Genomic DNA, 23,546 nt, shown 5'->3' on the forward strand with positions numbered 1-23,546 from the left:
GCCGTTATCACCGTCCTCATCAACTGGTGTCTTTCAGTAGTCAGTTGCCTGGACCTGAAGCGCTCTAAACCTGGGGAGCAGGGGGGGGACTGTGATCAACGTGGAACCATGAGTGAAAACGAGGGTGATCTTTTTTTCTTTTTACATTTCAGGAGCCCAAAAACCCTCCGTGAAGCTGGCAGCGAGGCACCGCATTATAGAGAAACAGAGAGCCTCGATCTCATGGGACTTTAACATGTGGCAGGAACCTCCCAGGACTTCGTGTTCCATCAATGCCTCCTTCACATGACAACTGGACGGGGGAAGACGGGGGACCCCTCCCCACTCCCCAACACCTGACTTCAACTCATTCCATTCTTATAAGAGAAAGCGACAAAGCGCGCTTGTTTGACCGTCAGTAATCAGAGAAGCTGAAACTTAGAAATCACCGGACGGATGCACACCTTCGGTCCGAACCCCCCCCCCCCCCCCAGTCAGTAAAAGAACGCTTGCTCATAGTTACAGCAGGGTCAGTCAGTAGTTCAAAAGATGCACAGCTACAAGGTTCTAGAAAAAACATGTTCCTGCATCTTCCTGTGTTAATTCAGAGAGGGAGAGAGAAAGAGGGAGAAAGAGGTAGGAGGGCCTCTACAGCAGAACGACACATTTAACCATTAGGCTTCAGCAACAGCAGGACAGGATCAAAAAGCAAATCCATACGCAGGAGTTGGCACTTGGCACTGTGCCCAGTGGCTGCTCACACAGACGTCGGTGCTTCTGAGGAGGAGGTGGTTGGAGTTCAAACCGTCCTCCCTCTCACCTCACCGGGGCCCCAGTGAGGTGAGAGGAGGCTTTGGGTGCCGGGCGGGGGGGGGGGGGGGGTCTTTTCCAGAGCAGGGGGTCCCCCTCCTCTCTCTCTCTACCTATCTTTGAGTTCCTGAGTCACGCGTTTGGTGACGCGGCCGCACAGCAGGCCCACCAGGAAGAGGATGCACACGCTCAGCGCCATCACCAACAGGATGTAGTTCTTGGAGGGCGAGGTCATCACCTGCACGGCCAAGTCTGAGAAACCCTCCGCTGGCGCCACCTGGAGGTGAAATACACAATATTAAAAACATGCCCTTTGTTTTGCGAGCACCTAATCTCGACAACATGTGTTCACCTGCGCAAATCGTGAATGTAGTTAGGCAAGTTTGTGTTTGTTGGTGAGGTCAGACCACAACCCGGTCAGCCTACATAAAGGCGTTTGTAGGGCCTTAATGCCCTTAGATGGTTACCTATGTAGGGAGGGTGTGATATGTTTGTATAGACAGACAATGAGAGTTAAGACGAGTCATACCGATCTAGAGAGACCTGCGTAGGGAGACAACGAGAGAGAGACACGCACAGAAACGCTGAAAGAGAATCTGTAGCAACATAGCGCTCTGCTGGGAACAATGCTCCAGATTCTGCACGCTTTGCTTATCCTTTATCCCCTCAGTGTGCTTGTTTTAGCCTCGTCTGCATTAGCCCCTTTATTCATTAGGTCTTTAACTCAATCCAGAGTACAGATTGCTACAGATACCTGACTCGAGAGAGGAAGAAGACCAAGCTGGACAAGGGGAGGAGTGACGAATTCACCAAGAATAAACAGTGCAACCAGGACCTGCTGTTCAGACATCTGGTTGGAATCCCAAGAGGCTAGCCGTATTTTCAGAGGGTCTCTGTGGGTGTCTTTGTATTGTACATGTTTGTCCATGTTTGTTAACCTTGAGAAATGCTGGACCCATCAGTGCCATGCTTTGTATACCCTGCGAGTAGGCCACGGAAGTGAGTACCCCCACTTATTGTCACACGTTTTACACCTTTTGAAATATTTAGCTTTAATTGTATGAAAGGAAGTCTTACTGTATATCATTACTGTATATGTGTCATATTACTGTATATCACAGATGACATGAAGTCCGAGATGGGAGTCACGTCGTTCCTGTGTGGATCCCAAGATCCACATGATTTCCTAGTTCATCTCTCCCAGTGGACCCGAGACGCGTATAACGACAGTCATCTCCATATTTGGGCACAAAGAAACACAGATTTGTGGAATTTTATAGATGTACTACACCAGGCTTACTCTGGAGCGTTAAGTCGAGAATTATGCAAGCTGGAAATGCAGGGTCCAACCAGATGCCTGCTCTGCACAACACACAGTTTGATTCACAGCGAACACGCCAAGTTAAATTAAGTGGATCGGTTGGCCAGGTTTGAATTTAATTTATAGATAGATAATACAAGCTAGATACTGCAGATGTTTAGTTATTTTACTGACATTTTTTTGTATCTTTTAGTGTGTGTTCACAAACACAAACTTTGTCCCAACACAAACATTGACCGGAATGAGATGATGTACGATGATAAGAGCGCCCCTCACTTCACATGGGTGTGATTTCTTTTTTTTTTTTTTTTACTTTTATTGGGAAGCACTATTTAGATTTATTGACGTTTTGCTAAACACACACATCGGACATGCGTAATGCACCACTATAAATTAATATCAATTAAACTATGAAACATATCACTCAGAAATATACATGCAGAACATTTCAGATGAAGCCGGTCGATTTGGCAGCTTACTTTTTTCCCCCTTACATTTTTATCCCACGATTTTTGTAACCCATTTTTTTCCACCCAGTGTCAATTATTGTCTAATGTAATCCTGGTCGCTGCACTCCCTCTTTCTCTCCTTCTATCCAAGCCTGTTCTCACCTGGTTCTCCGGTTGGACGTAGTGAAGGAACACGTTATTCCAAGTAACCAGTTCCTTTCCCCTCCATCAGGCTGACCAGGGGGAGGTAGTTTAAAGACCAGGATTACTGCATGTTTTTTGTGAGGATACCTACCCAAGTGGACACGGGGAGAACATGCAAACTCCACACAGAAAGGCCCTTTTGCCAACCCCACCCATATGGGTATGGGCACTGATGACGCAGAGGAGAGAACACGCCCCCCCCCCCCCCCCCCCCGGGGAATCGAACCCAGGACCTTCTAGCTGTGAGGCAACAGCGCTAGCGACTGTGCCACCGTGCCCCTACACCAATATTATATGTATATACTAGAATTTCGTCCCAGAGTTACTTTGCCGCGCACTATGGGAAGAAGGAAATTGCAGGAGTTGACTCCACATGTAGTAACGGATGGGTTATTAGTTATTATTATGTGTCCTTGTGTAGTGTAGTGTAGTCAACACGTTATGGCTCATAGACACTGCCCGGTATTTATACCGGTGTGTATATATAGTAAATATATATAGTAAATATATATTATAAATATATATAGAATATTAGTGGTCCATGACATGAAAATGTTTGAGAACCACTGCTCTAAAACAACATTGGACAATGATGCTTGACAGTCAGCAATATTGTTGCTTATTCTAGATTTATTTTCTGACTTTTTCGGATTTTCTGACTTGATCTGGCCTGTTAACATTTTCATAGACCTGGTTGCTTGTTTCCCTCTCAGTCAATGTGGCAACCCTGGTCAATGCCGTGTTGACTGTTGTGGTTCTGTATGATGATTTAGCTTAGCACACAACAGCTAGGAGGATGCAGCAGGCTGATGCCGTCATGTTTAACAGTATTTTGCGCAATTTATGTCCCAGAATTTATGGATATGGTCTTATGACTCCATCGCTGCCTCTTTCTTTAGTAGAAGTAGAAATTTAACGTGTTGCTGACTGTTTACCTCCCTCCCTCTCGCTCGCTCGCACACACACACACACACACACACACACACACACACACACACACACACACACACACACACACACACACACACACACACACACACACACACACACACACACACACACACACACACACACACACACACACACACACACACACACACACACACACACACACACACACACACACACACCTGACGTCCTCTCCCACCGACGTCAGCTGTTCATTTATCTCCTTATTCATACACGCTTTGAGCTGAGAGAAGCTATAAAGCGCCTTTTAAATATGACAATGCTGTATATATATCAGCTGCACAGTTCAGGACAAAATAGGTTTGACAGCTTAAATCCACGCGGCAGTGTTGTGTGTGTGTGGGACACGGGGTAGTGTGTGTGTGTGTGTGTGTGTGTGTGTGTGTGTGTGTGTGCAATCAGAAGTACTGGCAGTAGCGAAATAACAAACGCGATCTGTCTAATCCGTCGGGGTTGCAAACTGTTTTTCATTGGCTTGTCGCCACATGCGCACATCTTTTCATTGGCTAGTGGCACATCTTGCGCACATCTTTTGCGCCATGTGACAACTTCTCCAATATAGAATAGATTGTGTTGCAGGATGACTGTATGAGGAGCAGCAGAATGCAAAACTTTGGGCAATATAACAGAAATAGGTGAAATCATTACCGTAATACTTATACAGGGTTCCTACACATTTTCCTAGAACTTCCTACACATTTGGAATTTCAAGATGACATTCCATACTTTTTCTAATCATTTTTATTATTTTTCTATAATTCTAATAATAAAAGGGTTAGTTTACCTTAGCGGCATAACTCCACATGTCTATGCGATCCTGTAGTCTTTTCTTACACTCTGGCTGCAGACGCACTCGCTTGTCCTGCAGCGCCTCCATCAGACAAGACATCTCTGCAGGGAAAGGGTTAATGGACACAAGGAAAGAGACGGCGAAATATTATTTAGGACGGCTGGGAAAGCTTTTCTCCATACAAAGACACTCCAGCTTGTATTGGTGAATACACAGTACATACTAATTGATATCACTTATTGGATCCATTTACCAAAACACAAGCCTTTATTTACCAACGGACCTCTAATCCACCGTTTCCCCAAACAGTGGGTCGGGACCCATTGTTATGGGTCCCCTTACTTCAATTGCTTCCTACGTTTGGTTTTTAATTATTATTAGATCAAAACATTTTCAAAAAACATTCCCAAAAAACTTTTCATGTATCAATAACAAAATCCAATGATTTTTTCTCTCCCAGTAATGTCAATGAAATGAAAGAAAAATCTAGGGGGTATTCATGATGCTGAATCCATTCCAAGCATTAGTTTAGCAAAAAAACACTCCTTGGGCTATAAACGACCATAGCTAATGTGCTGACATCATCACATTTGTGATTACGGCTATGGCCGTTTTAGCCTAAGGAGTGTCTTTTGCAAAACTAATGCTTGGAATGGATTCAGCATCATGAAAAACCCCTAGTTTGACAAGTCACATGCTACATAAAGCATGATGCATTTTTAATGGTAATGGTTAATGGTATGGTCAGATATTATGCCCATTATGAAAATTGCTCAACATATGCAAGTTAGCATCCGGCAGTTTCTACATGCTGGGGACCCATACTAACCCATTCAGGCCTAAGGCCGATTCTAAAAACGCCTCTAAATCCTGACCTAAGGTTTCTGAAAAACTTCAAATATTGATATAGCAGAATCAAAAATTTTACATTTTTGAATACTGTACATACTGTACAGAACCCCAATATGGGTTCCCGGCCTGAGGGGGTAAGGTACAAATAGGGAACCCCGCCCAGAATGGGCTAAACATTTCTAACATACAAATGGAACCAAAAAGCGTTTGGTTCCATTTTGTACACTCTCAGAGTTACAGACCCATATAAGGGTCCATTTGGTTCCAAACTATCATCTAGCTGGGGACCCCCTGGAACTCCCTCAAGGAGGGGGGGGGGGGGGGGGGGTCCGGACCCCACTAAGGGAACTACTGGTTTACAGTAAGGGAGTACTAACGGCGTCCTCTGCCTGGAGTGATGGCAGCACAGTGATGTTTCAGATCAAGAGCACAGGCTGTGTGCAGGACCGGGTCAACAAAGATGTCCGCCTTACTCTCCTTCAGCATGGTCAACACCTCCTGGGAAGACACAAGAACATCAGTCAAATCGTCAACAATGGGGGGGAACTACTTTTAACCCATTTAGGCCTGAAAACAAATGTCTTCTAAATCCCATATCACTAAATATCACTCAATATTTCATGTCAAGGACCCCAAAAATGATCTGTAATTGGCCTCCGACCCCCCCATCTGAAAATATGTTGTTCCAGGGACCCTCCAGAAGCCTCGAGTGGCTTATTGCTTTTCTAAAACGGTTACAAACATATAGTAATATTAACCTAATAAAACTATTAAATTCACAAAGGTAGCTACGCTTTGCGCCACCAGAGCGAGCCACATCACTTCCTTGTTTTGCTCGGCAAGTAGACTATGCGACGGGAGAATAGCGCTTGATGTCTTTACGGGGCTGCCTGGAGCCACACATTCACAGTCATATGAGCCGGGCGGTGCTTAGACGCCCGCACGGCATGGGTTGGTAAGGCAATCAAGTGCTCCCCTTCCCCAGTACAGCTACGGAGATGCGGAATCAGCTGCGAATGATATAAAAAGTGATTGAAGGTGTGGGTTATCGGTGAAATTTACAACGGTCACGTGATGGTAACCAGCCAATCAGAATCAAGTATTGGGACTAACTGTTTTAGAACTGCTTATTTTTCAATAGGAAGTTATAACATAATGTTTAAAACACCAAAAGGGGTTCCCGCATAAAAATGGGCTGTTTATTAGAGTTGTAGGCGGTGTCGTGCAGTGACCTTCTTGCAGGCGTCCTGTTTGATCTTCAGCAGGTTGACTTTCAGACACTCCTCCACCTGACCCGTCTGCTCCTGAGCTGCAGCCTCCTCGGAACACAACCTGGAGATCTACAGCGAGGAAGAGATGACAGGAACCACATGTTTTGCAGTTTACTGTACTTATTTCTGTGCGTGCGCGAGGTGCATGCGTGCGTTTTCATGTACCTCTTCGGTGCAGTGGATCTGGAGTTGTGGATCCAGTCTGTAGTCCAGAGCAGACTCCTGCAGGATCACCCTTATCTGGTCCTCACAATCTGGAGACAACCTCTGCGCGCACACGCACGCACACGCACACACGCACACACACACACACACACACACGTTATTTCACCTGTATTTACTTACTGTCAGCCTACTTACTTACTTACCCTCTATAAAAAAGGCGAAAGCCACAAAAAAAAAACTTGAAATGTTTTTTTGCGCAATGTTCTCTCTAACGTGTCATCGGTCTGAGCAAACACTTCTGAGCACAACTTGAACAACTGCTGAGCAACATATGATGAGCGCACATCGTACATTATGCTCATCTCGTGGCTTACTCAAACATATAGAACTAGAAAAAGTGCCCTTCTGGGCACAAGTCTCCACCAGGTTATCCACAGATCTGTGCAGTTAGAGGTAAAAACACTTTTTGGCCAGTTATAGCAGTTATAGGCTGAGTTGAAATTGTTCATGTGGCATTTCGTCCTCGGCCTAGTGGGAATGTGGGTGCACAATTTCACGGAAATCACGCGATGTGTTCATGATTTGCAGCATTTTGTTTGAAACTGAGCACTCCTGTGAACTTTGGAAGCCAATCTTAACCAATCAGGATGGAGTGTGAGAAATCTGAAAGACCTGTTTCGTTGAATGGCTCTAGAGAGACTGTACCAATTTGCGTGATGTTTGGACAAAATCTGTAGGTGTACTGTGCAAAAACTTGTTTTGCACAAAGCGGCCTCCTGGTGGCGCTATAACAGGCTGTTCTGGAAAGTTTGGGGCAGAGGTTCATCGTTGGCATCCAGGGAGTGTGTGTGCAAAATATGGCATCGACCGGGTTAACGGTGGCCGAGATTAGCTGTTCACGGACACACGGACACACACACACACGGACGGACGGACACGCGGACGGACGGAGTGCAAAACATACTCTCCCCACATGCCTTCGGCCTGGTGGAGACAATAAGTAACAGGTGCATTACTTTTAATAAACTATAGGGGCAGTTACATAAAAAAAAGAAAAGGGCATACCCATTATTATTCAGTATTATACTGTAGCTATCTGAACACATGTAGAGGAATAATAATAATAAACTTTATTTATATTTAATAGATGTTGACAAAATGGTGTGTAGGTCTACATAAACAACAGGCTTAAATGAGTCAACGTGTGTGTGTGTGTGTGTGTGTGTGTGTGTGTGTGTGTGTGTGTGCGCGGGCGCTCGCACACACGATGCAATGACTTGGCAAAGTTAGCATTTAGCAACGCAACTACAATTACAATACACTGTTATACGCAGGTTGTTCCTGAGTCGTGCGGGTGTGCTCACGTTAGAGGGAACATTGCAGGAGGAGTAGGACCAAGGCTATATGTCCTCCTGGTGGGGGCTCCTCACTGGCAGGTGAGCCAGTAGGATACTGAACAGCAGTGAGCGACAACACAGACATGTGTACGGGGAGGAATCAATTGGCATAAACGACTAAATTGGGAAGAAAAATAAGTGGTAAGAGATGTAAAAAGGAAAATTAATGTAGCCTGCCGACAAACCTGGTCCGCATATTTGAGTTTAAGACAGGATATAACTTGTCCCTCAAGTTCGGAATCGTCACTGGCTTTGTTCAGGATGCTCTGACAGAACTTGGGGATGTCCGCCCGACACGCCTTCCTCAGCACGGGATTCAACCTGTAGTCTGACACGCATTATACAACAGGTCATTTCGAGGAAGCAATGCGATTGGTTGAAACGGCTTCTAGCCGTGGATCAAACCAGCACCATTCACCACCTAATCAAAACAAAGAATTCAGCTGCTCTGTTTTCCCAGAGCGCTAGCAAACTCAGTGGCTAGGCTAGCTAGTTTCTTGGGACATTTGTGGTCGTAGTGACTACATCTGTCATTCAAAAATGAAAAATAAATAAATATTTTCTTAGTTTTAAGGGTAACTGTTGCATAATTGCAATATTACTTCAGTGATGCTTGCGGAACTCGACTTCGTCTTGTTCCTTACCGCATCACTGTCGTGGCAATAATCACGTTAAACCACACCCTCTCGTGTAATATTGCTTAATACACACACAGTTATAAATGTAGTTGATTTTTATTGATTGTATCTCTAGTGTGTGTGTGTGTTTACCTGTATTCTGTGTGATTTGTCTCTTGGTGATCATTTGTTTACACTTGGGGTCCATTAGCTCGCTGTTCTTATTCTGTTTGAGACACTGAAGGACGTTTCTGGCATCTGCATCCGTACAGAACCTCTGCGCACACACGCACACACACACACACACACACACACACTTTTCTAATTGTCCACATGTACCTGCTTTGACTAGGTTTATTCATGTTCTCATGAATAAAGCACTTTATTGTGAGCTGAACATTTTATGTTATTACTAAATCCTGTATTTCTAAATATCTGTTCCTTCTCTCTCTCTCTTGTCTACATTCTTACGGTCAAATAACACACCTTGATCATCTGCTTGCAGACTCTCATGAGCTGGTAGTCCAGTTCTGGGTCGCTCATCTCCACCTCCTGCAGTCTGAAGATCCTCTGATGACAACGCTGAGATAACTGCTTCTTATTCTCCTTCAAACACTCTATCATCTGTGAGAGAGAGAGAGAGAGAGAGAGAGAGAGAGAGAGAGAGAGAGAGAGAGAGAGAGAGAGAGAGAGATTTTAAGATGTAAAAACATTGCTGAATAGAGAACACAATGTCACGATTGACCAATAAACCATGTGAATAATAGGTTATTAGAATAATCACGTTAACACAACTGTACACCTGTAAACACTTGAAGGGGCATGAAACCCTGAACCCTGTTTTAGATAAAGATATACAGTTCCAGAGCTGAGATCCCGCACACTGTCTTCGACAACAAACAAACAAACAAACCTCCGCTGCCTTCAATCATCTTGAGCAACGTGCGGTCACTTCGAAACAAAATGGATGAGCTCCGCGTACACACAAGATTTAGCCACGAGTACCGGGAGGCTAATATCTTGGTGTTTACCGAAACGTGGCTACGGGAGGATATACCGAACTCCATGCTGGAGCTGGAGGGTTTCTCATCAACACGGGCGGATCGGGAGGCTACATCTGGGAAATCCAAAGGAGGAGGACTCAGTGTGTATGTGAGTAACAGTTGGTGCAGCCAATACACGATCAGAGAGAAATACTGTGACCCGGACGTTGAACTGCTTTGTCTCTCTATGAGACCGTTCTACCTTCCGAGGGAATTTGGCAATATTATTATTTGTGTAGCTTATGTACCGCCTAGCGCTAATGCAGCTAGAGCTGCAAACAGACTAGCATACTGTGTACACGCACAAATGCAACGTACGCCTGGAGCCCCAATCTTCGTACTGGGGGACCTAAACCACTGTAGACTGGAGCCAGTTTTACCTGGGTTTCACCAGTATGTCAAATGTGGCACAAGGAATAAAAATGTGCTAGACAAATGTTATGGCAACATAAAAAATGCGTACAGAGCCAAGGTTCTCCCTCCTCTTGCCAACTCGGATCACTCGACTGTCCAGCTCATGCCCACAAATCTGTGTTAAAGTCCAGTAAGCCTGTCCAAAAAACTGTGATACAGTGGTCAGAGGACAGTGTGGAGGCTCTTAAGGGCTGCTTCCTATGCACAGACTGGAGCATTTTTCATGATCTTGAACTGAACGAGGCTACAGAGACTGTAACGGATTACATTAACTTCTGTGTGGACAATGTCGTCCCTAAAAAGTCCATTCGCCACTTCCCTAACAACAAGCCCTACATCACCAAGGAGGTGAAAGCCTGTATTAACAGCAAGAAAGTGGCTTTTAAAAATGGGGACAGGGGGGGCATGGCTGTGGCCCAAAGGGAGCTAAATCGGATGTTGTCCCAGGCCAAAAGAAACCACCGAGCTGCACTGGAGGAAAGTGTCGGCACCATGAACACTAAGGGTCTATGGGATCATATGAAAAAAATAACGAACATGAACACAAACCGAAATCCCATTGCTACACTGGATGAACTAGCAAAAGCCAATGAATTGAATGACTTTTTCCTCCGTCATGACACTGACTCCTCAGAGCAGGAGTCTGTGGACTTTAATATTGATTCTATCATGTGTAATGCTTCTGATCGACTTCTCATTGATCCTAAACAGGTCCAGAGTGTCTTTAGCAGGGTATGCAACAAAAAATCAACAGGGCCTGATGGTTTGCCTGCCTTGTTGTTAAAAAAGTCTGTAGACAAACACATGGTTCCTGATATCTGGAAAAAGTCACTAATAATTCCTGTTCCCAAAGTATCTTGTCCCTCTGTGAACAAAGATTACAGACCTATTGCTTTAACTTGTGGGGTTATGAAATGTTTTGAGAGAATTATCGTGAACTCACTTAAGTCTCAGGTGGCTTCCTTCATGGATCCTTTACAATTCGCTTACAGGGCTGGGCGCAGCACAGAGGATGCTGTAGTCAGTATAACCCATTTAATTAGCAAGCACTTGGAGGAGCCAAAGGCGTATGCTCGTGTCCTTTTTGCAGACTTCAGTTCTGCTTTTGATACTGTAAGCCCTCTGTTACTTGTCAAAAAGCTAAATAACATGAATGTAAATCCATTCATCATTAGATGGTTCCACTCCATGTTAACAAACAGATCTCAACAGGTAAAGGTGAACTCAGTACTCTCAAGCTCTAAATTGTGTAGCACAGGTGTGCCACAAGGGGGGGTGAGTTCACCATTTCTTTTCACCGCTTACACAAATGACTGCAGAAGCACTCAGCCAAACAATTTCATCTTGAAATTTTCTGATGATACTGTAATAGTCAGCCTGTTGAGGGGTGTTGAACACCCGGTGGGTTATATCAGTGAGATCAATAACTTTAAAGACTGGTGTGATAATAGCCACCTTATGTTAAACACCACAAAAACCAAAGAGATGATCTTCGATCCAAAAGGTGTCCACATCCATGTCCCAGTGGTCATGGGGGGCACGCAAATTGAGCAGGTTGTATCATACAAGTACCTGGGGATCCAAATGGACAACCAGTTCAAATGGAATGTCCATGTGGACTATCTGTGTGCCAAATTGGCACAACGCTTGCACTTTCTCCGCAGGCTCAGGCTCTTTGGTGTGAGCAAGGGAGTCATGTCAACCTTCTATGATGCAGTGCTAGGTAGCATTATTAGATATGGCATGTCAGCTTGGTTTGGGACACTCTCTGTCCAGCTCAAATCTAGAATAGCTAAAATGGAAAAAACAGCCATGAAGGTAATTGGTAGGAAAGATTCTCCATCTCTTCAGACAATCTTTGAGAAAACGGTGCTCAGTCTGTCAAATAGAGTGTTGTCTGATCCTTCACATATATTATCTTCAGAGTATGAGCTGTTACCCTCTGGTAGACGCTACAGAGCGTGTCGTTGCAAGAGCAACCGCTTCAAACTTTATTTTGTTCCCACTTCAATTGTTCTACTAAACAACCGCCACATAGTTCATAGTTCTTAGTGGGGAAGGGACTTCTTGACCTTCATCAGTTATTTTTGCACTTTACTGGGATTGTGTACTATAAACTGTGAATACACTTTTTTATATTATATACCTTCTCTTATTGCAACTTGCACTTCTTTTGTGATACTCTTGTGACTTGTACTTTGCTGCTACTGTGTATTGTCTTTTTTGTATTGTCTGTCTGTTTTAAAAAGCGTTGATGTATGTACTAATGCACTTTTGCCCAAGACAAATTTCCCCTTGTGGGACAATAAAGTATATCTCATCTCATCATCATCTCATCTCATCTCACTTATAGACCAATGCCGTAGCGGGTCTCATGGTCGCAGCCTACGTATTTCCTGTAGGCGGACATAGCTGCGGTTTCATCTCACGCTGATAGTAGGCTAAGCAGTGCGCCATGTGGGTTGTGAAAGTGGCACCTCCAGGGTCCTCCGTATGGAAGAACAACTATTAAAAGAGCTACCTCTAATGTTCTCATTGTTAAAATAAAATGCTAGTATTTACATGACTTGTAACTTAAACAAAAACATAGTTTTCAACTGGGAAAGGAAACGTCTCAAGCATGCAAGTACAAAGTAAAGAAATCACACCCATGTGAAATGAGGGGCGCTCTTATTGTACATCATCATAAATGGCCATTTACTGCTTTTTATATAGAAATATTATTATTATGCATAATTAAGTTCAGCCTTTTGGCCCGGCCCTCCAAAATATTTCCTGTTTCTAATGCGGCCCCTTGGAAAAAAGAATTTCCCACCCCTGCTCTATATTCTCTCATCTCATCTCTCTCATCACACAAGATGGTTTATGACATGCTTGTGCTTGGAAAGAGAAGAGAATCCAGGCAGAGCAGCTGAGTGTAGCCGGGCGGATTAGCTCAAAGCTCAATCTTTGTCATCTTGTTTGCAAAGAATTTCTACATTATCATTAACCAGCATTTAACGGCTGGTTAAAAACTTTGATATCACAATTTGCACCTTCATCCGTGCGGTCTTTCTGGGCTGTGAAGAACCGTCCGAACTATTCCACACTCCACTCCGCCCCCTCCCCTCCTTCACCTTACACCAACCCCACGTCTACAATATGTTGTGTTACAATCATTTGGATATCCTGAAACCGATGTATCATTGAAAAAAAGATTTCCCTTTAACCGACTCATTGTCCGCTGTAATCATGCTATTGGTGTGCACGTCAACAGTTGCTGATTGTATGCATTTGTACAAGACTCACCTGGGCATTACCAAAATTCACATTGGAACACAGGCGGTTGATGTCCGTCTTACAGGAGTCGTATAACTCTGGCTCCAAACGGATGTCTTCAGACTGAGGAGAGGAGATGACCTGCTTTTTAGCTTGTTTTTATACACAGCACACATAATTAGTTTGCAGTTTTAAGTTCCAGCTGAGAAGTATCAATATGTTTGGTGACAGAACCAAAAATAACAAAGCAATGATATTTAAAGTGTTGGGAAGCAAGGTGTTCTCAAGCAAGTTTGAAGTCTCTGCAAGGCTGGACCACCATCTCTAGGGTGGGTGAGTGGTCCTACCACCTCTAGGGTGGGTGAGTGGTCCTAACACCTCTAGGGTGGGTGAGTGGTCCTAACACCTCTAGGGTGGGTGAGTGGTCCTACCACCTCTAGGGTGGGTGAGTGGTCCTACCACCTCTAGGGTGGGTGAGTGGTCTTACCACCTCTATAGAGTGGGTGAGTGGTCCTACCACCTCTAGGGTGGGTGAGTGGTCCTACCACCTCTAGGGTGGGTGAGTGGTCCTACCACCTCTAGGGTGGGTGAGTGGTCCTACCACCTCTAGAGTGGGTGAGTGGTCCTACCACCACTATAGGGTGGGTGAGTGGTCCTACCACCACTATAGGGTGGGTGAGTGGTCCTACCACCTCTAGGGTGGGTGAGTGGTCTTACCACCTCTAGGGTGGGTGAGTGGTCCTACCACCTCTAGGGTGGGTGAGTGGTCCTACCACCTCTATAGAGTGGGTGAGTGGTCCTACCACCACTATAGGGTGGGTGAGTGGTCCTACCACCTCTAGGGTGGGTGAGTGGTCCTACCACCTCTAGGGTGGGTGAGTGGTCCTACCACCTCTAGGGTGGGTGAGTGGTCCTACCACCACTATAGGGTGGGTGAGTGGTCCTACCACCTCTAGGGTGGGTGAGTGGTCCTACCACCTCTAGGGTGGGTGAGTGGTCCTACCACCTCTAGGGTGGGTGAGTGGTCCTACCACCTCTAGGGTGGGTGAGTGGTCCTACCACCACTATAGGGTGGGTGAGTGGTCCTACCACCTCTAGGGTGGGTGAGTGGTCCTACCACCTCTAGGGTGGGTGAGTGGTCCTACCACCTCTAGGGTGGGTGAGTGGTCCTACCACCTCTATAGAGTGGGTGAGTGGTCCTACCACCACTATAGGGTGGGTGAGTGGTCCTACCACCTCTATAGAGTGGGTGAGTGGTCCTACCACCACTATAGGGTGGGTGAGTGGTCCTACCACCTCTAGGGTGGGTGAGTGGTCCTACCACCTCTAGGGTGGGTGAGTGGTCCTACCACCTCTAGGGTGGGTGAGTGGTCCTACCACCACTATAGGGTGGGTGAGTGGTCCTACCACCTCTAGGGTGGGTGAGTGGTCCTACCACCTCTAGGGTGGGTGAGTGGTCCTACCATCTCTAGGGTGGGTGAGTGGTCCTACCACCTCTAGGGTGGGTGAGTGGTCCTACCACCTCTAGGGTGGGTGAGTGGTCCTACCACCTCTAGGGTGGGTGAGTGGTCCTAACACCTCTAGGGTGGGTGAGTGGTCCTACCACCTCTAGGGTGGGTGAGTGGTCCTACCACCTCTAGGGTGGGTGAGTGGTCCTACCACCTCTAGGGTGGGTGAGTGGTCCTACCACCTCTAGGGTGGGTGAGTGGTCCTACCACCTCTAGGGTGGGTGAGTGGTCCTACCACCTCTAGGATGGGTGAGTGGTCCTACCACCTCTAGGGTGGGTGAGTGGTCCTACCACCTCTAGGGTGGGTGAGTGGTCCTACCACCTCTAGGGTGGGTGAGTGGTCCTACCACCTCTAGGGTGGGTGAGTGGTCCTACCACTTCTATAGAGTGGGTGAGTGGTCCTACCACCACTATAGGGTGGGTGAGTGGTCCTACCACCTCTAGGGTGGGTGAGTGGTCCTACCACCACTAGGGTGGGTGAGTGGTCCTACCACCTCTAGGGTGGGTGAGTGGTCCTACCACCACTATAGGGTGGGTGAGTGGTCCTACCACCTCTAGGGTGGGTGAGTGGTCCTACCACCTCTAGGGTGGGTGAGTGGTCCTACCACCTCTAGGGTGGGTGAGTGGTCCTACCACCACTATAGGATGGGTGAGTGGTCCTACCACCTCTAGGGTGGGTGAGTGGTCCTACCACCTCTAGGGTGGGTGAGTGGTCCTACCACCTCTAGGGTGGGTGAGTGGTCCTACCACCTCTAGGGTGGGTGAGTGGTCCTACCACCTCTAGGGTGGGTGAGTGGTCCTACCACCTCTAGGGTGGGTGAGTGGTCCTACCACTTCTATAGAGTGGGTGAGTGGTCCTACCACCACTATAGGGTGGGTGAGTGGTCCTACCACCTCTAGGGTGGGTGAGTGGTCCTACCACCACTAGGGTGGGTGAGTGGTCCTACCACCTCTAGGGTGGGTGAGTGGTCCTACCACCACTATAGGGTGGGTGAGTGGTCCTACCACCTCTAGGGTGGGTGAGTGGTCCTACCACCTCTAGGGTGGGTGAGTGGTCCTACCACCTCTAGGGTGGGTGAGTGGTCCTACCACCACTATAGGGTGGGTGAGTGGTCCTACCACCACTATAGGGTGGGTGAGTGGTCCTACCACCTCTAGGGTGGGTGAGTGGTCCTACCACCACTAGGGTGGGTGAGTGGTCCTACCACCTCTAGGGTGGGTGAGTGGTCCTACCACCACTATAGGGTGGGTGAGTGGTCCTACCACCTCTAGGGTGGGTGAGTGGTCCTACCACCTCTAGGGTGGGTGAGTGGTCCTACCACCTCTAGGGTGGGTGAGTGGTCCTACCACCTCTAGGGTGGGTGAGTGGTCCTACCACCACTATAGGGTGGGTGAGTGGTCCTACCACCTCTAGGGTGGGTGAGTGGTCCTACCACCTCTAGGGTGGGTGAGTGGTCCTACCACCACTATAGGGTGGGTGAGTGGTCCTACCACCTCTAGGGTGGGTGAGTGGTCCTACCACCTCTAGGGTGGGTGAGTGGTCCTACCACCTCTAGGGTGGGTGAGTGGTCCTACCATCTCTAGGATGGGTGAGTGGTCCTACCACCTCTAGGGTGGGTGAGTGGTCCTACCACCTCTAGGGTGGGTGAGTGGTCCTACCACCTCTAGGGTGGGTGAGTGGTCCTACCACCTCTAGGGTGGGTGAGTGGTCCTACCACCTCTAGGGTGGGTGAGTGGTCCTACCACCTCTAGGGTGGGTGAGTGGTCCTACCACCTCTAGGGTGGGTGAGTGGTCCTACCACTTCTATAGAGTGGGTGAGTGGTCCTACCACCACTATAGGGTGGGTGAGTGGTCCTACCACCTCTAGGGTGGGTGAGTGGTCCTACCACCACTAGGGTGGGTGAGTGGTCCTACCACCTCTAGGGTGGGTGAGTGGTCCTACCACCACTATAGGGTGGGTGAGTGGTCCTACCACCTCTAGGGTGGGTGAGTGGTCCTACCACCTCTAGGGTGGGTGAGTGGTCCTACCACCTCTAGGGTGGGTGAGTGGTCCTACCACCTCTAGGGTGGGTGAGTGGTCCTACCACCACTATAGGGTGGGTGAGTGGTCCTACCACCTCTAGGGTGGGTGAGTGGTCCTACCACCTCTAGGGTGGGTGAGTGGTCCTACCACCTCTAGGGTGGGTGAGTGGTCCTACCACCACTATAGGGTGGGTGAGTGGTCCTACCACCTCTAGGGTGGGTGAGTGGTCCTACCACCTCTAGGGTGGGTGAGTGGTCCTACCACCTCTAGGGTGGGTGAGTGGTCCTACCACCTCTAGGGTGGGTGAGTGGTCCTACCATCTCTAACTCCTCCACACGCAGCTGTTTGCGGCATTTAAGGGAAACCCGCTGTTCCTTGACGTCCTGGAGCGTGTCATTTCTCACTGTGGTGCTCAGACAGATCACTACATCCACCCTGACAAGCAGAGACACACACAGAGATAGACAGACAGACAGACAGACAGACAGACAGACAGACAGACAGACAGACAGACAGACAGACAGACAGACAGACAGAGCAGATTAATAACAGGTACAACATGTATCAATCATGATTAATCACCATTCGAACTATGTCCAAAATATGCCATGCTTTTCCGTATATGGTTGTGGGAATGGAAAGATAAATGACCACAGGCAGATTAACATACGTATGTTTTATTCTTTATTATGTTTTATTATGGGATGTATGGGGCGAAAAGAAAAGCCTGTGGGAACGAGACATTTCCTGGTCTAGGAGTGGGAGAGAACTGCAGTGCAGAGAGGGTGTCGCTCCAAATTTGGTGACGTCAGTGTGCACTGTTTTCTACCGGGTAGGGGAGGGGGGGAGGGGCGGAGGGGGGAGGGGTGCTCAGATCGGTGAACCAATATGATCCAATGCCGTGATCCCAGCGCCCCTCTAGACCAGAAATCACGGCGGCAACGCTCTCACAACCAAAGAGGAAGCCATTGCCGTGTCCACACATGCTGAGACAACTACCAAACATTATTAGCCTTCATTTTCACCAAACAAGTACCTGGGCTAGAAGCAATGTTAATCATAAAACATCAGCATTCAAATCAATGAGGGACTCACTTCTTCTTGATGTTGGGACACAACTTGAGCACATCCTCCTTACAGGCCATCTTAAACTTGTAGGAGAAACGGAAGTCTTTCATCTGAATCTGTAGGAGAGGAGAGGACGAGAGAGACACAGACACATTATGTCACGTAACTCTTTCCTTTTTATCTTAACCATTGGGTCATCTTAAAATCATCTCATATCGTCCAAAAATAAACAAACTCTCTCTGTTTATTTGTTTCTTTTTTGGAAACAGTTCATATTTGACGTGATTTTTAGACTTGACTTTTTTGTTTTTAAACCAATCAACAGTAGGATGTGTAAATTACGTCAGACTTCGGTGCTCTATGGTATCAGATGAACTCTGAAAATGCAGAAATGCACTTACAAGGTGCGCAAGTGAATGAACAAGACAAAGTAAAACAAAGAATACAAGACATCCAACACAGACGGGCAGAGCAACAGACAGGCAGAGAGGGAAGGGATAAAAAAAGACAGAACGACAGACAGACAGAGGTCATACAGACAGATGGGCATAGAGGACAGACACACAGGCTGTACTTCACTGACCAGCTGGAAGTGTGTGACTCCCACGGAGCATTTGTCGTTCATCTCTCTCTGATGTTTGTTCTGGACCAAACACTCCATCAGCTCACCTGTATCCATCTGGTTATCAGCAGCATCCTGACACACACACACACACACACACACACACACACACACACACACACACGTTTCAGAGTACACCGAGAGATATAAGAAGAACTATAAAGGTTTTATCGATAGAGCGCAAATCTCTGCGGGAGGCATTCCCTATACCTACGTAAAAAATGTTTTAATAAAATAAAACACACCGATAACCGACATTTCTAATATTTGCAAATATTTTGAAACGACAGCAACATTTCACTTCCAAGCAAAGGATCATACAAATAAACACAAATAGCTTTTTCATAGTTAAAAATTCTCGCCCTGATGAAGACCAGTTAATGGTCAAAAGATGTTGGCAGTTTTTTTCTTACTAACTGAACTTTTATTTCATTTAACCACTTTTCCAAAAAAAAAAATAGCTCACAGTGTGTCACAACACACATCATTGTGAGCTTCTAGAACTGCTTTTTGGCCTATAATGACTTGCCCAAATTAGGGACGGCAGGTTGAAAGTGGTTACAAATGGGGACACGTGGGTTGAGGGTGGATGACACTTACGTGACAGTGGGCCTGTAGAACTGGCTCACAGGCTCTCATCAGCAAGGCCTCTATCTGAATGTCCTGTCAAACACAACATCCAGCACTTCACAATACAACCTCACACCCAAAAGTCAACATCCCACTGAACTATACAGTAATACACAGTAAACAAATAAAGCCATGGTGCAACACATGGAACCAAAATGGGTCAAAGCTACCGTAAATGTGATGCAAGAACTCACAGACTATAAAATATTGGTGGACTTATACATATAAGATATAATAAGACATAATTGCATGAAATGTCAACTGGGATTGTTCCTCAAGCCTTCTCAACAAGAGGCAGTAAACAAGCAATCGGTGAACCAATATTCTCCAGCGCTTTCTCCATGTGCTACCAAAACCCTCTAACCCACCCCTCTAGACCAGAAAGCACGCTGGCTGGGCCACGCACCATGCGCTATACCCACCCCTCTAGACCAGAAAGCACGCTGGCTGGGCCACGCACCATGCGCTACCCACCCCTCTAGACCAGAAAGCACGCTGGCTGGGCCACGCACCATGCGCTATACCCACCCCTCTAGACCAGAAAGCACGCTGGCTGGGCCACGCACCATGCGCTACCCACCCCTCTAGACCAGAAACACGCTGGCTGGGCCACGCACCATGCGCTACCCACCCCTCTAGACCAGAAACACGCTGGCTGGGCCACGCACCATGCGCTACCCACCCCTCTAGACCAGAAACACGCTGGCTGGGCCAGGCTACTACAGTCGTTGCCTGCACTAATGGGGGTGTGTGGGCAACGGCAGTAACAGTGTTGAGGAGAACTCCATTATTCTAAATGTTAGCTTCGACTAGCTCTGGTCCATAGCGATAGGATCTAACGCTATGGACCAGAGCTAGTCAAATAATAAAGCCCAATTCTATTTTATTGTTTTTCTATTGCCTTCTTCTAGTGCAGAGTGTAGTCAGTGGGGTGTTTTTTGTCCTTTTCAGAGGGCATACGCTAAATCATTCCCTGTATGACATGCACGCGCATAGGCTGTACGCTCGTGCGTGTTCCAATGGATGAAAGGATTTAGCAGACGCTTTTCCCCCCCTAAAACGTGTGTAGCGTAACGCGGTAGATTGGTAGAACACACCACTGAGTGCAGTGGGTCTGACTGGTAGTGACAGACTGTACCTCTGACTCCAACTCGGTCAGGTTCCCCACCACCTCTTTACACAATGGAACAAGGTCCTCCAGGTGGTCCTGAAGACACTCCAGTTCCTGCAACAATAACACAGTAGTTCCTCCATCAATGAATCAGTGATTTTGATTTGGGTTGATTAGTAGGTTAAGTCTGTTGAATAAAAAATTAATTCGTTTATTTTGTCGACAATTTTTTTTATTTTGGCGTGAACCCCCTCCGCTATTCATGTCAGTGGAAGTTGCTCAGTGGCGTTTTGAAGCCGCCGGAGGGACCGTCTACTTCCGCCTTTTTGGGCGCACTTCCGCATTTGACCTCCAAAATGTGGAGGTCAAATGCGGAAGTGCAACCGAGCACTCAATGTTAAAGCTCAGCTGCACTGGGTTTCCTCGTCATGAATCCACGGGTCCGCCTGCAGTCCTTCCTCTTACCACTAGGGCCCAGCGCTTCAATGTTGGAGTGCCTCACTGGCCCCTTGGTCGTAATGCACGATTTTAGACTTGTGTCTAAAGGCTGAAAATGGCCGATCTTGTAGATCTGCTATTTTCAGAGCATAACACCCGAGCACAACTAAACATAAAATAATTTGCCTTAGTTCTACTGCATATATGTCAAACTCAAGGCCCGGGGGCCAAATCAGGCCCGTGAATGAATTATCTTTGATAATTAATTAGTATTAGAACTGGCCCTCTGGTATATTGCACGGACCACCATAATACTACAAGTCCTGCTTTGTGAGGATCATAGAACAGGAAACTGAGGCTTAATAATAATGCATTTTCAGTTTTAAATGCATTTCCTTTTTTGCTATTTGCCTGGGACGTCCTCCCGTGTGTTGAAACAGTCCGGCCCTTGACTTCTACCAATTTCTTTATTTTGGCCCACTGTGTATAGTAGAATCTATTGGATCTCTTCTCCACAATATATTTAGTCTTCGTTTTAAGTCATCATAGCTTAGTTTCTATTTCGTTTTCATCAGCGAAAGTCGGTAGTCATAGTTTTAGTCTATGAAATGAACACTGCAGTAAATCAGTACGAGTGGGATTATGACTATAGTTGTGCAGCGGTAGTGGCCGTAGACTGTCTGTGTGAAATGCACCACAGTTTATCCACACATTAACTGAGTATTACCTTTCCAGTATCTGTCTAGAACATGTATGTATGTATGTAGTATTAACTGAGTATTACCTGTCCAGTATCTGTCTAGTGCATGTATGTATGTATGTAGTATTAACTGAGTATTACCTGTCCAGTATCTGTCTAGTGCATGAATGTATGTATGTAGTATTAACTGAGTATTACCTGTCCAGTATCTGTCTAGTGCATGTATGTATGTAGTATTAACTGAGTATTACCTGTCCAGTATCTGTCTAGAACATGTATGTATGTATGTAGTATTAACTGAGTATTACCTGTCCAGTATCTGTCTAGTGCATGTATGTATGTAGTATTAACTGAGTATTACCTGTCCAGTATCTGTCTAGTGCATGTATGTACTGTATGTAGTATTAACTGAGTATTACCTGTCCAGTATCTGTCTTGTCACTGCACCATTTCCCCAGGTCAGTCATACAGCGTTTCTGGAGTTCAGGATCTAACTTGACGTCCAGCGCCCTCTGGTGAAGAACCCTCTGTACCTCCACCTTACAGTCCCTAGATAACTGCAGCACAAACACACACACACACACACACACACACACACACACACACACGTATAGTGAGTGCAAAACTCACGTGCACACACAAATACGCAAGCATGCTGACTGACACAAGCACACACAAAATAATGCTGAGGATTCGATAATCATACAGAAGCAGTTCATATATTGATTAGACAGAGTAATTACACCACTGAGGCCAACCAATCAGCACATCCTCTACTAGCACCTCATTGGCTCCGGGCAGGAGACAGTGTAATTACACCACTGAGGCCAACCAATCAGCACATCCTCTACTAGCACCTCATTGGCTCCGGGCAGGACACAGTGTAATTACACCACTGAGGTCAACCAATCAGCACATCCTCTACTAGCACCTCATTGGCTCCGGGCAGGAGACAGTGTAATTACACCACTGAGGCGTATGCGGCTCAAACTGGATTGTTTTGTCCACGGTTCCAAACAGGTGTGTTCTTTATTTCTGATTTTCTCTTCAACATGCTGTATTAAAGTCGATCCCAATTGGGGGGAATTTTCTCAAGCCGACCACCACCATGATCAACACTTTTCATTGGAGAGGGTGATTGGGTGGAGACTTACATGGTCTTCTGAACTTGGCTGTCAGACAGAGAGTGAGAATGTGTTACTTAAGCAATATTACACAAGGGGTGGTTTAACGTCATTAATGCACACCTGTGATGCTGCAGGAATGAGCCCGCAGGGCGAGTTCCGAAAGCAACGCAGAAGTGTAATATTGCAATTATACAACAGTTATCCTTAAAACTAAGAAAATCGCTGAAAAAACTTTTTTTTAATGACAGATGTAGTCACTAAGACCAACTCCAGAAAAAAGTGCCTCAACTCGATTTTTACAGATTACAATAATTGAAGGAGATATGACCATCTAAAACTTGTTGAAACAGATACCCCAAAGTAGAGAATTTGCCCTGCAAAGCTTCCCTGAAATTTTAGCACCTCTGGAATGGGTGTGACAATAGATACTTGTCCACACCCCTAATGTCTTGCATAATCACTCCCCCACCCACTAACCACTCCCCCACTAGGTTAGCTGTCAATGACAGTTGAGTGGACACTTTAGGTGTGGGAAAGTACATGTTGTTTTACTTGAGTTAAAGTAAAGAAATATAGGACTGAAGTTGTTTAGTGTATGTTTTGTAATAATACAATCTAAAAAGTAACTAGTAGGCTAACTGAGTTTTCAATGGATATAGGCTATGTAGTTTTAGACCAATGCTTTTACATGTGTGCACTGAAACAAAGGGCAGAAGAACCTTAGGTGCCCCAATAAACCCTTTTGAAAGTACAACAATTCAATTTAACTTATACACCAC

At 46.3% G+C, this 23,546-nt stretch overlaps 1 protein-coding gene across 1 annotated transcript in view; it reads right to left on the minus strand.

Moving 5' to 3' along the window:
- Positions 1–843: 843 nt before the first annotated feature.
- LOC310854944 (Golgi apparatus protein 1-like) overlaps positions 844–23,546 on the minus strand; it is a 59,947-nt gene continuing 37,244 nt past the window's right edge. The window contains exons 12-26 of the mRNA XM_083759713.1: positions 22,060–22,197; positions 20,530–20,616; positions 19,362–19,424; positions 18,723–18,836; positions 18,167–18,255; positions 17,389–17,506; positions 13,570–13,662; positions 9,311–9,448; positions 8,978–9,101; positions 8,393–8,535; positions 6,811–6,912; positions 6,607–6,714; positions 5,752–5,872; positions 4,517–4,623; positions 844–1,066 (exon numbers count right to left, since the gene is read on the minus strand). Of these exons, the coding sequence (XP_083615839.1) occupies positions 899–1,066; positions 4,517–4,623; positions 5,752–5,872; positions 6,607–6,714; positions 6,811–6,912; positions 8,393–8,535; positions 8,978–9,101; positions 9,311–9,448; positions 13,570–13,662; positions 17,389–17,506; positions 18,167–18,255; positions 18,723–18,836; positions 19,362–19,424; positions 20,530–20,616; positions 22,060–22,197 (1,713 nt within the window). The 3' untranslated portion in view covers positions 844–898. The remainder of the gene's footprint in view (positions 1,067–4,516; positions 4,624–5,751; positions 5,873–6,606; positions 6,715–6,810; positions 6,913–8,392; positions 8,536–8,977; positions 9,102–9,310; positions 9,449–13,569; positions 13,663–17,388; positions 17,507–18,166; positions 18,256–18,722; positions 18,837–19,361; positions 19,425–20,529; positions 20,617–22,059; positions 22,198–23,546) is intronic.

This window comes from Protomyctophum parallelum (genome assembly GCF_964188405.1).
Source record: "Protomyctophum parallelum genome assembly, chromosome: 2".
Lineage (NCBI taxonomy): Eukaryota > Metazoa > Chordata > Actinopteri > Myctophiformes > Myctophidae > Protomyctophum > Protomyctophum parallelum.